At 41.1% G+C, this 17,571-nt stretch overlaps 1 protein-coding gene across 1 annotated transcript; it reads right to left on the minus strand.

Moving 5' to 3' along the window:
• Positions 1-4,075: 4,075 nt before the first annotated feature.
• Positions 4,076-7,970, minus strand: LOC149833778 (uncharacterized). The gene is made up of 2 exons (XM_090009215.1): positions 5,126-7,970; positions 4,076-4,443 (listed from the first exon to the last, which is right to left on the minus strand). Exons 1-2 carry the CDS (start codon positions 7,968-7,970, stop codon positions 4,076-4,078), a joined length of 3,213 nt encoding a protein of 1,070 aa, XP_089865341.1.
• Between the last annotated feature and the right edge of the window lie 9,601 nt (positions 7,971-17,571).

Consider the following 17,571-nt stretch of genomic DNA (forward strand, 5'->3'; position numbering starts at 1 on the left):
ACCTTCTTATACCCCTTCTTCTTGCAAAAGAAACACTTTATAGAATAGCCTCCTGACTGAGATTTAGCTTTCGCCTGAAAGTTTGAGCTCTCCCCAACGACTTTATTCTGATTCTTCTTCTTAAAGGAGTTTTTTTTTAGCCTCAACCTCTGTTTATTCTTATGAAAGGCTATATGTACACTTGGCACCCACCCATCCTTCAATCTCTCATCTTCTTCAACACACTTAGCCAAGAGGTCATTAAAAGACCACTCATCATTATGTATGTTGTAAGAGATTTTGAATGGTCCATACTCAGTAGGTAACAAGGTTAAGATCAGATGGACCAAAAGGAGTCAGAGATGGTGAACTTCATATCATTTAGTTGAGTAACAATATTTCTCATTTTTAAAATATATTGTCGAATGTGATTGTCGTCAAAATATTTCATAGACATTAATTTGGACATGAGTGCACTGGCACTTGCCTTATTAGAAGTGACGAATTGAGCATCAATAGCTCTCAAAAATTCTTTCACTGTTCTGCAGTGAGCAATGACGCCTCAAATATTCTTAGCCACTCGAGATTGCAAAAGTAACAGGCTAAGTCTATTCGAGCACTCTCACTTCTCAAAGGCAACCTTTTAATCGGTTGTACTCTGCTCTGTAAGAGTGGGAGGTTCGTCAATTCTAAGGGTCAGATATAGATTCATATGGCTCAAAGTGAATAACACAATTTCTTTTTAATCAGAAAATTTAATCCGTCCAAAAGAGAGATATTACTAGAACCATCGATAAGAAAGGAACCTGATACAATAAGACATTACTATTATTGCTCAAACGAGACTCGTGTTGAAAAGGTAAAATTGAGACCCTTTATTTTTATATTTTCTGAGACAAGCATAGTTTAGACATTATCGTTCCACTTTGGTGGAAACGACAATACTCATAGTTGCTCAGTCTCTTCAATTCATAAGAAAATGACTTTAGTTGGGGAAACTAGCAGATCATATAACCAGAGGCAATTCAACATTGTACCTTTGGGTACGAACATGCTTCATGAGTTGGAATACACATCTACTATAACACCCTAGGTGAATTTGGAACACAACAACCTACATTTGGGTAGAATCGATGTTTCATAATATCACACACAATTATAATAACAAATCTTAATACGATCTAAAGAATCTTTAATCAACACAACTCAGATCACTTTGGTGATTACATGAATCGGTTAATCAAGATCTTTTACTAAAAATATATTCGTATTATAGAGCACGCCCATGCACACATTTTAATGCATGTGTATTCATGACAAAATACAAATCCATGCTTCAACTAATATGCATAAACTAATTGTCATGAATTTAGTCATATTTCATGCATAACTTAACCATCGTATAACACATAAATTAATATGCATAAGTCATGCTTTCTATACAATAAATACTTTATAAAGCATGAAAAATAACAAAAGCAAACTTATTTGGATAAAACCCAGGGTCCACAAGTTGAAACCTTTCTTAAAATGCCCTGAACCGGCCTGAAACGACCCTAAATCGGTCATCAAAGGTTCTGAACCAGTACCAATTATGAACAAAAAGTTCATAAAACCCTATAACCATATATCAAAATCTTTGTATCTTCATATATTTATGAAAACATGATCTTAGCATATCGAAACCGGTGAAAAAATGGAAAGAACCGGTCAAAAAAGGCTCTGAATCGGTCTAAAAAAGGGTCGTATTGGTCCATGACCTGGTTCAGGTGTAAACAATATCTAGACCCTGTTATGGATACAAATAGGATCCGGGTCTGATCAGATCCAAAGAGGATTCGGGTTTGACCCGATCCAAAATTGGATCTGAGTCTTACAGATTAGATTCAGACCCGAATATATGATGGGTTTGGATCATAATCTGATCTAAATAGTTCTGAATCTTAACCCAATTCAACCGGATCAGACCAAACCTAGAACCAAATGAGTCCAATTCTGATCCGACCGGGTCAGATCTGATCACTGACCCAAACCCTAAATGGATCCAGATCTAAACAAGATCAGAACTCTGCTGAAGCCTTGGTCCAACCGGGTTCAGACAGGGTTTGGGTCAGATCTGATCCAAACTAGACTCGGGTCAGATCCGATCCAAACATAATTCAGGCTTTCCAGATCAGACCCAGACCCAAAACCATTATAGGTTCGGGTATGATCCAATAGAAACGGCAGACCTGATCCACCCAAAATGGGTTGAATTGGGCCTGTCACTAGGTCAGAATGCTCTGTCCAACCCGGGTTACCCAGAATCGAAAAGTCCTAAATAAAAGGGTGCATATTTGGTTTCTCAGAATCTGAATGACCACTACTCACGTTGCCAAAACAACGACCGTCCAAAAATGACGACGACGACGGTGACCAACAATCTCCAATGATGCATTCTGACGAGAACTCGATGGCCATCATCCCTCTTTCCTAACCTCGTCGGTGAAAGGTAAAGAGTTCTAGAATCCCTGATTGGCGCATCTAGTGACAGGGGACATCGTCGGTCGGTGAGGCGGCGACCCCTGGTAGATCAAGCGATTCCGGCAAGGACGACAGCTAGCAGCTGCCTACACCCCTCTTTCCGGCGAAACCCCTTGCAGCCCGATGGTCACAAGTACAAAGAAAATGAAGATTTCAGATGTCGCATGTCGCCGGATGACAAAAGCCCCCCCCCCCCACTCAACGACATCCCGCGGCAAGCTCGGCACCGACAGACCATCCTACAACCCGACGGTGCAAGTAAAATGCAATCCATTGTTTTTTTTTTAATCTTCTGTTGATGTCGGCGATGGTCGACCATTAACCTACGAGCCACGTCGCCTCACAGTGATGAGTTGTCAAAAAGAAAAATATTTTTGCCCCACGACGACAGTTACCAGCAACCGGCGACCTTCATCCAGTGCTACAGGTGAAATCGCCGACGACCACTGGTTTCTCAGAAAACCATTTCAACGACAAACAAAAGACAAAAATTGGATCGGGTCTGCCGGGAAACTCTGTCACCCCATGGCAACAATCACCAGAGTTTAGGCGACCATTTTCTAAATACAGGTGAGCCATGTCGCCCCACAACGACAGGCTCAATCTGTTACAGTCGCTCCACAACAACAAACATTGTCAACCAGCAACTTACCTCACCCCACGATGGCAGTCACAACAAACGCCAGAAAGCCCTACACGCACCCATGCGCAGCAAAATGCGTGGGCCATGAGCCCATAACTCAATGTTGGCGTATCAAGCAAAAAGATACACAGAAACGTACCTGAAGATGCCATGACGTGCGAGTGCAGGTGTTCAGCGTTCTCCTCAGTCGATCGATGCCCACAATGAGCCCAGGCCTAAGGTCAACGGTGAGCAGGACCCTAAACCACATAAACCTTATGTAGTATATGGGGTAGGCTAATAGCTATGAATCTCTCATCATTTTCATGGCAGCCTACCCCCCTTTATAATGGGGGGAAGATGCAGTTACGTGAATGTGGTCTCTCCACATTCACTTAACTCCCACCCCATTATGTGGCCCCATTAATGGTGTCAAACCGGGTCACCCAATCCGTTATGTCCAACATCCACCCCTTAGAGAGTTCAAATATCCACATTTTGGATCTAAAGTTGACTAAAATCAGTCATGTTACATTCACATCGTCCTCAGATGCGAGCTTGAAGAACTATTAATAGATCCAAATTTGTTATCGAACCCAGTCTAGTAAACACCTACCAAAACTAACTAACTGACTTGGGCCTGATTGATATGCAATCCAAACTTGCATTGCATACCAGACTACATAAAGTATATAACACCATGTCTTTGGTCACCCAATAAATTGCACACATGTATCTCGAGATTGTACCCAGGATTACTTTCAATTATAAAGCTTAGCATTAAAAAGAAGAAGAAAAGAAAATTCATAAAATCCATCCAAAAGGATTTCGAAATTCCTCAAACTGTATAAACAAAGGATCGGGCTACCACACAACTGTTTTTTGAATTTGCCACTTTTTTTGGAGAATGAATTTGCCACTCTTGGTAATGTCAAGCAACTCCTTTTCCAATCATGTTTTGATGAGGGGCTGTGAATTCTTCCCCCAGTCTTCCTGTGGGCTCTTCACCTCCATTAACAAGGCCACCACCTCTTTCATGGTTGGTCTCTCTGACGGTGAAGTGTTTACACACAACATTGCAATGCCCAGTGTCTGAAGCATCTCCTGCACCATCTGGTCTGGCAAGCCTCTGAGCTTCGGATCCAATATGTTTGTCGTGGGTTCGAAGCTTCCCATCTTCTTCTTCACCCACTCCACTATGTGCAGACCATCACCCACCCATGGCTCCACGGCACTTCGGCCACTCAATATCTCCAGCAGTACTATGCCATAGCTGTACACATCACTCTTCTCTGTAATGTTCATGGTATAACCATACTCTGCAGGAGAGATAACCACAGTTGGATGTAAAAATGTTAAAAGGCAAAATGACCAATCAATTCAATGCTGCACAATTACCACTAGACATAGTTATGTACAATGAAATCTCCAGTGTATGATTATTGGAATCAGCTAATGGAAACATAAAAAACCCAAATATCTGAAGGCTCACTACTGTACAGTGTTGCCAAGCATCAAAATTTGTGTCAATGTTATGAATATAACTGACTAAATAGAAAATTAGATACAGCTAGTTGCAAAATTATCCAAATACAACATCAGAATTATTACCATGATAGCTGCTATTATAATACTATAACAACAACGAAATGAGAGATTCTGTCAACATTCTACAGAGAAGCATCAGAAGATTCTGAACAAATAGGTGATAGATGTGTAATGAAATAAATGTAAGCCATTGCTTAACAGGTCTAGAAGATGTCCAAACACTTCACAAATTTATTATTCCTGATTATCAGAAAACTTCCAAGTATTGTCAAAACAATGTTTATCATCTGAGACAATGCCGTCAATGTAATCTCTATGATCCCCATTTCAAGAAATGTACTGAAACTTTTCTCACAGAACAAATAACTAAACAAAAACAAAAAAACATGGAAAATTCATGAAAACTAATCAATTTGGAGACAGAAGGGAACCAAAGAACAGAGGGAGCTCTACCTGGAGCTATGTAGCCATAAGAGCCAGCAACTCTGGACATAGCATGGTGGAAATTCGGGGAGTTCATGAGCTTTGCGAGACCAAAATCTGCTAAATACGCCTCATATTTTGAATCTAGCAGTATGTTGTTGCACTTCACATCTCTGTGAAGTATTGCAGGTACACAATCATGGTGAAGGTAAGACAGTCCCTGTGCCGATCCTACGGCAATCTTGTAGCGCGTCTCCCAGTCCAAGTTCCTGTTCTCTTGCAGCAATTGCTGCAAATTGCCATTAGATATGTAGTTGTAGAGCAGAAGCTTCACACATTTATTTGAGCAGTAGCCCAAGAGCTTCACTATGTTCCGATGCCGAATGTGTCCCAGGATCTCGATCTCCGAAGCAAATGCATCAAAGGCTTCTTCTTCTTCCTTCTTCGATTTCCATAGCTTCTTCACGGCGATCACTTCTCCATTGGGCATCTCTGCTTTGTAAACGATCCCCGAGCACCCTTTCCCAATCACATTTTCATCAACTAGACATTCTAAGATGTTGTCAATGGTGAAATTTGGCTTCTGGAATGGGATGAACGTCCAAGGAAACGAGAAATCCTCGATACTCGAAGATGACGAACACAACGCGGATCTCTTATCTGCCATTGTTTTCCTGTACTTGGATATCAGAATCCAAGTAGAAAAAGCTATTAGAGTGAAGGACCCCAGCAGTACGCACACCAGAGCGACCGTTTTCGCTGATTTAAGGCCAGCTGTGCGAATTTGAGCTGAAGAACACGACTCACCATCAAATGACATACATAGTCCACGGTTGCTGAGGAACGAATTTGCTGAAAGCGTCCGGAAAAACGGTGTCACTGGAATGGGGCCAGAGAGATTGTTGAATGAAATATTCAATGAAGTTAGGCTGGTTAGTCTCCCCAACACTTTGATACTACCGGAAAGTGAATTATGTGACAGGTCCAATGACTGCAACTGAGTCAATCCAGCAATCTCCATTGGGATTTCGCCGCTGAAATTGTTCCAACTAAGGTCCAAACTAATTGTCAAGCTGGTGATCGCGCCAATTTCCGGTGGGATCAAGCCTGAGAACCCATTGAAGCTCAAGTCCAACAGAGTCAACTTCTGCAAGTACTTCACCACCTTCGGCAACGAGCCAGACATCAAATTATTGTTCAGATTGAGCTTGTTCAGGTAGCTCAGGTTCCCGAAACTTGCCGGTATCTCCCCACTAAACCTATTGTGACTAAGGTCAAGCTGCTCCAGATTGAACAATCGGCCGAGCTCGCTCGGCACCTCTCCTGTCAAGAGATTATCCGATGCATCTAGCAATTGGAGCACTGAAATATTGAAGATCTCGCCGGGCAAACTGCTCGAAAACTTGTTCGAGTAGAGATCGAGGAAGACCAGGTTCTCAAGCTCTCCGATCTCAGGCGGGATCTCACCGGAGAGTTGGTTCTCTCCGAGCCTGAGCCGGACCAGCGTCTTGCAGTCCGCGACTCTACTCGGCAACCTGCCGGAGAGCAAATTTCCGAGCAGGAGAAGTTTGCTAAGCTTCTTGAGTCCAAATATCTCCTCAGGAACTGAACCAGTGAGCCTGTTCCTAGAGAGGTCCAGCGCATACAATTCACTGCAATTTCCTATACTGGGAGGTATACTACCATGAATGAGATTGCCCCACAAGAAGAAGCTCTGCAGAAATTTGAGATTGCCAATCTGCCATGGAATCACACCGCTGAGCATGTTCTTATCCAACTGCAATGCAGTCAAGCTGGTGCAGTTGCTGAGCTGCCACGGAACAGAGTCATTGAAGGAATTCTCAGACAGGTGCAGCTGCTCCAGCGCCGCGAGCCCACCCAGCTCCTGCGGAATAGCGCCGGAGAGCTTATTTGTCGAGACGTCGAGCACCACTAACGACGAGCAGTTCGACAGTTCCGCCGGCAGCGGCCCCTCGAGCGAATTCCCCCACAGCAACAGGCTGGTCAGCTGCTTCAACCGGCCGAGCTCCGGTGGGATAGGGCCCGAGAGCTGGTTCATGTGGAGGTACAGGTTCCGGAGGGAGACGCAGCTGCTGAGCTCGCCGGGTATCCAGCCGGAGACGCCAGTGGCGTACAAAGCGAGCGTCTCCATGTTGGCTAGGCGGCCGAAGGTGGCGGGGATGGGGCCGGAGAGGCCGGTAGCGGCGGCGCCGAAGGTGGTGAGATTACCCCAGTTCCCAAGCTCCGGCGGGATGGAGCCGGAGAGCTGGGGATTGCCGCCGATGCGGAACTGCTCCATGGAGGGTATCCGGCCGAGCTCCGCGGGGACGGTGCCGTTGAGGTCGTTGTCCTGGAGGCAGAGGATGCGGAGGTGGGAGAGATCGCCTAACTGGGAGGGAATGGGACCGGAGAGGCGGTTGGAGTTGAGGAGGAGGATCTGGAGGGAGGCCAAGCGGCCGAGTTGCGAGGGGATGGAGCCGAGGAGGGCGTTGGAGCTGAGGTCGAGGAGGCGGAGGGAGGGGAGGTCGCCGAGTTCGGGGGGGATGGTGCCGGAGAGGTTGGTGGCGGAGAGGTTGAGGAGCTGGAGGGAGGTGAGGGAGGAGAGCAGTGGGGGGAGGGTGGAGTTGAGGAAGGTGGAGGGGATGCTGAGGGAGGTGACGCGGCCGTCGGGGGAGCAGGTGACGCCCTGCCAGGAGCAAGGGGTTGGCTGGGAAGGGTTCCAGGAGGTGAGGATGGGGTCGGAGAGCTGGGCGGTTGGGAGGAGGGAGAGGAGGGCGCGGCCGTCAGAGGAGAGGGAGGTGGTGGGGAAGAGGAGGAGGAAGGTGGTGGTGAGGAAGATGAGGAGGGGGAAAAAGAGGGGGTGGTGGGGCTTCATGTGTATTGCCTGTATGGGTGTTTGTTTGTGTGTGTGCTTACCGTTTAGCACTTTAGCTTCAGCTTGTGGGCTTTGTGGAATGCAATGAGAGGCTTCTTACTGGCTTGTTTCCTTCTATAACAGTTGTTGATTCTTTCTGCTCTCCTTCTTCTTCACTGACCTAAGATATTTGAACTCGCACTTCCATTCAGAGAGAGAGAAAAAGGTTTCACTTCTTCGGAGAGAGAGTCTCTTCTCTCTTCTAACTCAACTTAGCAAACACCATTCGAGATCGAGAGAGAGAGAGAGAGCTTTGAAGCAGTCGAAAATGAAGTACCATGATCATACAGAGACAGAACTGAAGAAGACAGAGACAAACGAATTCTTTCACAATGAATCGGCGATTTAATCAGTCAGATTTAGTTCAGCTTAGATTTGGATTCCGACTTGATGCCTAAAATTCAGTTTTGGATTCGGATCAGGCCTGAATGTAATCCATTTGAATCCATGCTTGACCAGCCAAAGCGTCATAGGAAGTTCAATTGAACCGACCAAGTTGCATCAAGAACTATCCTAAGAACCAACTCCAAACTATAACATATCGTAATTGCATCAAAGGTCGACTCCGATCCATTTAACACCTACAATACCAATAAATCGGCGATTAAATGAAGTTGGATCGGGTGTCAAGGGCAGGGTGTGTGCGTGGGAAATTGAATTTGCCTGGAACAGTGTGAAAAGTGACAGATTTCGTTCTAATTACCAGAAAGCCCTTTCATTTTCAGTCAAGGACAAACAATGCCACACCAACGTCACCGTTTCGACTCGGTTCAGCAAACCGCTTCATACGGCTGCGTATCAACCAAGTCATTTAGGAGTTTGGTCATGACTCTCATGAGTTTCGTGATCACTGGAGCTGTAAAGGATTGGGTATCCGATCTATCAAAGTACAACACCCGAACCTACCCAAATAACAAATAGTCCTATTTGGGTTTGGGTAAGAGTTATGTCTGCTCGATAAAATAAAACTTCAAACCCTAATCAGGTAATTTATAGGGTATTTAAAAATATAATACTTTTACTTAAAATGCATACAAAATACTCAGCCCAATCCCGGTTGAGTTGGATGCCTGCAAGGATGTAAACGGGTTAGACTAAGATCGGATCTCAGTATTACTAAATTCAATCTGATTGGATCTAGCCTGATCAGATTCAGACTTGGAGTCTGATGAGAAGGCAATGTGGAATCCAGATATGATTAGCTAATCAGAAATATTTTATATGTAATTGGGTCAGATTATCTGTTGGATACAGATTATGTAAATGTACATAGTACACATACTGAATCCTATTATTAATTGGATTCCATCTGATTATAGTTTCCGACTAATCCGATTCAAATTTGGTTTGGTACCTGATCCATTGACATCCTTAGATCAAACTGGATCCACATATTATTTGGGTCAAATTCAATATGACATTATTAACATTAAAGTTGACATTTTTATGCTCATACTCGGATATATATTTGGTTTTCCTAACACTAATCTGACACATTGCCCTCATCAACCGAGTCAGTCAGTCCATAGCCCCATGTCATGAGCAAAGTTTCTATCCAACTCGGTTTTAAACCCGAGTCGTCAGAAAACAATTTACTACTAACTTTTTATGCGGCAAAAATGCTCTTTGGTTCATTCCCTTGACGAGGAACATTTTGTTTTCTTTTTCCAGTTCTGAACTTGGTCTTGACGAGGAATCATGAATCATGATGCATCATTGGGATGAAAAACGGGTCGGATATGGTCAGGTCATGCTTAGTCCGTATCAGTTCTCATAGTGAAGCTATATATGGTCCAATTAGGATCTTCCCCTCTATGGCATTGGATCTGCTGAAAACAGTTTAAACATATTGATCTTTATGTTAGAAAGGTAAAATGAAACTGGTTAGGCTCGCTTTTGATCCTGATCCGATTATATTTGCTTACTCAATTCTAGAGACCTGACTATATTTGTGCTGGATCCAACTCAAACTCAAACGCACCGCCCTTAATATCTTTGAACGGACAATATGGATCATATCCAAGTTGGACCTGTCTAAGGGCTCCAAATATTTTGTACCTCTAGAGCTTATAGATCATTTTTCTTATTTTTGATAAGAAGTAGAGCTTACAAATAAAAAGTTAAAACAACAATTACTCGATTGTTGGGTTTTTATAAGATTATAAATTTTTATTTCCGAGCTTTTGTTAAAAATCTTGACAAAATAAACAAATAATAAAATTAAAAAAAAAATAACTTATGGAAATACATATTAAAAACAATACATTTTATATACATGATAAAAATAGAATTGCAACATATATATCGAGAGATTTAAAAAAAAATCAGTTTTTATTATTTTTGCCCAAAAACAATAATATGACAACGTATTACCTTAAAAAAAATATGACAACGTATTCAACATGCCAGAACATATTAAATGTTTAAATAGATTGCTAAGTATTTTTTCTTGCACTTTTTGGGAAAGCTGTAATATTTGCCACTATGGTTATGAGTTGAGTCAAAATCTAAGCCACCCAACGAGGCAATGATGGGCTTTGAACGATCATCTCTCTCTCTCTCTCTCTCTCTCTCTCTCTCTATATATATATATATATATATATATATATATATATATATATATATATATACCCAAGTGCGTATGAAAATATTTTCTACTAATGAAGCTAACGAACTAATGAGCTAGAGAATCCTACAGGATGACTGATGAGACCACCATTAACGACTCCTCTAATGTAGCTAAATGTAACAACCATCTCTTACATTGAAGGCTGACTAATCTAGTCGAGCTGATATTCCTCTAATGTAGCTGGTGGTTCCTTAAATATAGTAACCGACTCCTCCAATCAATGATTGACTCACACTCACATGAAACATGCGAGTCAAAGATAATGCAACTGTTCATCTAATATCGACAACTGATATAGTGTAAAGTGACAGTGTTATCTTTGATGTGTAATCCCTGCATAACAGAATATCTTTGATATTGTAATCTCTTATCATCCGTGTGTAATCTCTATACAAACAAATACATAATAAAGTCACGCACTCATGTAAAACGTGAGAGTGAAAAAATAGGTTTCTCTACTATCGTTATTGAGTAGGTCTTCTCCATTATCGTCATTATTGTTATCTTTTCATGGTATTAAAGCCTGAAGCTCATTCTAGTGCTTCAATGGCTTCCAGCATTGCCGCAATCCAGTGGAATGCCGTAGTAAGTCTCGTATCAATCAAGTTGAACAGAGAAAACTATCTTCCCTAGAGATCTCAACTTGAGTCAATAATGATGAGTCAAGATCTTCTCAAATTTATAGATGGCTCTTCTTCTTAACCCCCCGAGTTTATCCTCTCAGAAGACGGTAAACATGAGGCAAACCCCGAGTTCCATGTTTGGCACAAGTCTGATCAATTTGCCTTAAGTTGGATCAAAGCTATAGTTTTTGAGTTTGTACTTAGTCAAATCATGAGAACCAAGACTGCACGAGAAGCCTAGGTCGTGCTAGAGAAGTCTCATGGCTCTCAATCGCCGCTGAGAGTTATGCTCCTAAAGAAAGATCTTACCTTCATTAAGAAAGAAAGCATGGACATGAAAACATATCTAAACAAAATCAAAATTTTGGATGATTCTCTTACTGCTGCAAATAGTCTTGTTGATGACACTGATCTAGTGCAAATCACTTTCAATGGGCTCCCCCATCGAGTATGAGAGCTTTGTCGCTTCCGTCATCATTGTAGCCACCTGTCACTCGTTTGCTGACTTGTATGATATTCTAATTAATCAAGAAAGAAGAGTTATTATGCTTCATCCTAAGTAAGCATATAATCAAGAATCTTCCCAAACCACTTTTACGGTTTCTTGGGGAAGAGGTCGTTGTCGTGGCCCCTATAGGGGTCGTTGAAATCAAAGTTGTGGTCAGAGCAGAGGTCTCTCAGGAAATTTTAGTCAACCATTCAATAACTCTCACAATCAATGGGGCCCTGTCATCTGTCAGTATTGTGGTAAGCGTGGTCATGTTGCAAAAAACTGTTGGGATATTTTCAAAGTTCTTTTCGCCATGTCATTACACCAATCAACGGATGACCATTGGTATCCTAACATTGGTGCCACCAATCATCTAACTATAGATGACCAACAGCTTGCAAACAAATCTTCCTATCAGGGCAACGATTCTATTATGATCTGGAATGGTAAGACGTTATATATATCTCACATTGGTGATTTGGTTTTATCATCTCAAGACTCTAAGTTTGATTTAAAGAATGCTTTTCATGTGCCTGACATTGCAAAAAATTTATTGTCTATGAAAAAAATCACAAAAGATAATGATTGTGTTTTTGAATTCACTCTCTTTGAATTTTTTGTTAAGGATCAATAGATAGGCATGATTCTTCTCGGGGATAGAAAACCAACACGGGACTCTACCCAATTAAGGCGAGTGAAACCTCGATGATGACAGCCTATACAGGATCTTTAACTACGTTTGATCTGTGACACTAGCACCTCGGGCACGCAAATAAGAAGATTATATCTTTTCTTAAATCTAATAATGCTATTTCTTTTAATAATAAAAGTAATTCAGTTTGTGAACACTGTCTTGTTGGAAAAGCTAGAAAACTTTCATTTGGCTATTTTCTGCCAAAGAGCTCACAACCGCTTGAACTTTTACATGTCGATGTCTGGGGCCCTGCTCCGGTTAGCTCATGTGAAGGGTTTTGTTTTTACCTGTTAATTGTGGATGATTTTAGTTTGTTTTCATGGCTCTTTCCACTAATAACCAGATCTCAAGTATTTGACTATTTCAAAGGCTTCAAATCTATTGTTGAAAGTCAAGTTAGGTTTCTCATCAAATCCTTTCAATCTAACAATAGTGGCGAGTTCACAAATAGGGAATTTGAGACCTATCTACAAAGTAGTGGTATTTTTCATCACTTTTTTTGTCCTCACATGCCTGAACAAAATAGATTGGTTGAGCGAAAGCACTGGCATGTTGTAGAAACGGGTCTCAATCTCTTAAGTCGTGCATCCCTACCCTATGCCTTTTGGACTGATGCTTTTCACACTGCGATCTACCTTATCAACCTTTTATCCACTCAAGTACTCTATTGCAAAACACCCTTCAAACTTCTTCTAAACCAGTTTCCTGAATACCATCACCTTTGTGTTTTTGGATGTGTATGCTATCCTCTTATTAACCCATATAACTCTACCAAGTTTCAACTGAAAACCAAATATTGTATCTTTCTTGGTTACCCTCCTTATCATAAGGGATACATTTACTTTTATCCCTCTACCTCTCACATTTTTATCTCTCGTCATGTACTCTTTGATGAGTTTCACTTTGCCCCTCCCAGTCTTTCCTCTTCTGTCTTGACGTCTGCTCTTCTACAATGGGGTGTTTCTCCCATGGTGGTGTTAGTTAATCCCTCACCCTTTTCTAATCTTGTACCTATTTCATCTGCCTCTGACCCGCCTAATTCCTCTTCTTCCCCTGCGTCCTGACCCTGTGGCTGATTTTGCCTCTCTTGACCCTGTGGCCAATTCTCCTATGCCAGTCCTGTCAATCCCTGTCCAGCCCATTGCTCATCTTACTGTTCATATTCATCCCATGGTCACTCGTCCCATAACAGATTCGCTTAAACTCAAATATTTCTTTGCGTCTTTGCACCTTACTGCTTACATTGCTTTTAGTGCACACCTTATTGAGCCTGAGCTAACCACCTACAATCAAGCTATAAAGCATCCACACTAGCGCACTGCCATGGAAGATGAATATGTTGCTCTCTTTCAAAATCGCACTTGGTATCTTGTTCCACCACAACCGCAATTGAATGTGGTAGGCTCTAAGTGAGTATATCACATCAAAAGGCATGCTGATGGCTCTATTGCTCGTTATAACGCCTGCCTTGACGTTAAAGGGTTTCATCAGGAAGAAGGTGTTGATTTCTTTGAAACCTACAATCCTGTTGTTAAGCCAACCACCATTCGCATGGTTCTATCTATTGCAGTCGCTTTCAAGTGTCACACTCATCAACTGGATTTCAATAATGCCTTTCTGGATAAAAATGTTTATATGAGCCAACCGCCTGGCTTCGTGCATCTCCAGTTTGCTCATCATGTTTGTAAACTTGATCGTGTTATCTATGGTATCAAGCAGGCTCTGCGGGCCTAGTACCAACGCCTTAACTCTTACTTAGTTTCTCATGGTTTTATTATATCTCAATTAGATGCTTTACTTTTTATTTTTTAGCAGGACAGTCTTATTATTTATATCTTAGTCGATGTGGACAATATCATCATCACAAGCAACTCATCTGCCGAAATCTCTCATCTTATTTCACGTCTTGGTGTGGCCTTCTCTATCAACGATTTCTGGTGACTAAGTTATTTTCTTGGCATTGAGGTGTTCTATTCTCCTGCGGGCGTGACTTGTTATCAGTGGCTATACACTCTCACTTTACTTCAGCAAGCCCGCATGGCGGATGCCAAACCCGTCTCTACCCATATAAGCTCCTCCTCTAAGCTCTCCAAAGACCGCTCACCCTTGTTCCAGGATCCTACACTCTATCTTTGAATCGTTGGTGGCTTGCAATATCTCTCTCTTACTCTCTCTGACTTTGCCTTTGCTGTCAATAAGGTATGCCAGTATATGCACCAACTAACTGATGCTCACTGGACGGTTGTCAAAAGAATCTTACGATATTTAAAGGAGACTTTGCATCATGGCCTACTCCTTCAATTCTCCTCCTCTCTTCGGCTCAATGCCTACTCAAATGTGGATTGGGCTTGTTGTCCTGATGATTGTAAGTCTATTGCTGGCTTTATTGTTTTTCTTGGTCCAAATGTAATCTCACGGTCGTTCCGCAAGCAAAAGACCATCGCTTATTCTAGAAACGAGGTTGAATACAAATCCCTGGCATGTGCTGCCTCTGATCTCCTTTGGTTGCATTCTCTCCTATGTGAACTCAGGTTTCCTCCTCCTCCTATGCTATGGTGCAATAATATCGGATCTCTTTACCTAGCTTCCAATCCTGTTTTTCATACTCTGACCAAGCATGTTGAAATTGATTTTCATTTTGTTCGTGACACCTACAAGTCCAGTTTATTTCATCTCATGACCAGCTAGCAGATGGACTCACCAAACCGCTACCATTAGCGCAAATCGTCAATCTTCGTCACAAGATGAATGTGTGGGCTCCCTCGTTGAGCTTGCGGGGGCATGATAAGCTAAGCCATAGTGCACAAATAAGCTCAACTAAGAATTCTCAACCGCCAATATCACATGAGAATCCTCTAGGATGAGACCACCATTATCGACTCCTCCAATGTAGCTAACAATATCGTAAATGTAGCAATCGTCTCCTACATTGAAGGCTGACTCATCTTGTCCAACGAATATTCCTCTAATGTAGCTGGTGGTTCCTTGAATATAGTAACTGACTCCTCCAATCAAGGATTGACTCACACTCACGTGAAACGTGTGAGTCAAAGATAATGCAATTGTTCCTCTAATATCAATAACGGTTGTCGTGTAAAGTGATATATAGTATTATCCTTGATGTGTAATCCCTGCATAAATTTTTGCACTCACGTAAAATGTGATAGTATAACCGAATATCCTTGATATTGTAATCTCTTATCATCCTTGTGTAATCTTTGTACAAACAAATACATAATAAATTCCTGCACTCACGTAAAATGTGAGAGTGAAAAAGTAGGTTTCTCTATTATCGTTATTGAGTGAGTCTTCTCCATTATCGTCATTATCATTATCTTTTCAATATCGACTCAATCTAACACATAGATGCATTCAACATAGTTTGTTTACTAAGGATCAAGCCTTGAATCATGCTGTTCTGATGTAAAAATGTGATTTTTTGAGTTATAAAGTTTTGCCACATTTTGAGTCATTGATTTTTGAAACCCTTTAAAAACCTAATTACTTGTCATAATCACATGATTCAAAACAAGTCTTCTACTAAACAAACCATGAAGATAACATCTGCAACATCGATCTACAAAAAATTAAAAATGTTTGAAGAATAGAGTGATTTCTACTCATTAGTTGATTACCTTCATTAGTAGCCAATATATATATATATATATATATATATATATATATATATATATATATATATATATATATATATATATATATATATATATATATATGTGTGTGTGTGTGTGTGTGTGTGTGTAAACCTATAAATGAGAACGATGGTAAATGAAATATTATATTAAATTTTATTTTTTTGGAAATTCCAACCATATTGATGTGATCTATATACTTGTTTTATAGGAATCACTTCTTGTATCATATGAGTCTGAAGGTTAAAAAATTAATGGCCTTCAATTTTCATAACTTTTTTAGGCTTTAAATACCATGTCTTTCATCCAATAGCATGTTTCATTTAGCACCTTGCTAATTTTGTAGGCTTTTCTCTCTCTCTCTCTTGATTGGTTCCTCTTATTGGTATAAGAGTGGACAATCTTAATTTTCAATTTTTTTTGTTCTTTTTTTGGAATCCAAGCTTATAGATGTGATATAGATGCTCTTTTTTTAGTAGAAATAAGCTTTTAGATCGTATGATTCTGACATGTGATCAGGTTTTATAAGGCTTCAAAAATAGATGGCTCAGAATTTTTTAAAATTTAAAAACTCATAAAACCATATTTTTTCAATATAAAAACATGATCCAACAATTGGTTTCTAAAAAACAAAACATGTGAACATATCTCTAATGTCAGATTTACCAAACATGTCCTAAAACATCAAAATCCAGCACTGTCAACATGTCCACGCTTCATGGACCGTTAGAGGAACCAATGAGAGAGAGGGGGGAGGGGGATATAGACACACCCGCTGAATCTTTCAAATTGTTTAATTGGAGTACTGATAATGATCACCACTAGTGGTCTCAATGCGTTAGACTTGGATCAGATTTAAATGTGTCTAGAACCAAATCCGATATCAAGGTGCTGGTACCATGTATGGGTCTGACTAGACCAATCCTTGGCAAATTAAGCTACACCAAGTAAGGATAACATAAACCAAACCCGGACCAGACCCAGGAAAATAATGAACTTTTTATGCTTTTTGCATTTAATGGTTGCAGTTCTTAATTGGAACTTCGCTCGGGTCCCGATATAGTATAAACCTTCACAAATCATATCCCGCTCAGTTTGCTGATCAGACCTTTTTCTTTATTACCAAACCTGAATCTACCAGGTTTGGTAGGGATTGGATTGAGTCTTACCCGACCCGTTTCTACAGGTCAAATCCTTGATGACGACCATCGCATAATCTTTTTATCCTTTGAACAATAATTAGGGCTAGTTTTGGTCATTTGCTTGTATTTGACTCTTTAAAATATTAGACATAAATATGCATAGAGTAAGTTAAAGTTAGCGTGGAGATAGAGGGAAGCTAGTGAGCGACTGACAAAATGGTAAGTTAAAAATAAAATAAATAAATAAAAGGGAGAAAGGTTTGAAAAACGAGGGTGGTGGTGATGCATTGGGAGGTGGGCGTGGTGTGGTGTGTAAATGTAGAAAGCAGGAGGC

This window comes from Nuphar pumila, chromosome 6 (genome assembly GCF_984573655.1).
Source record: "Nuphar pumila chromosome 6, dmNupPumi1.hap1.1, whole genome shotgun sequence".
In the NCBI taxonomy this organism is placed as follows: Eukaryota; Viridiplantae; Streptophyta; class Magnoliopsida; order Nymphaeales; family Nymphaeaceae; genus Nuphar; species Nuphar pumila.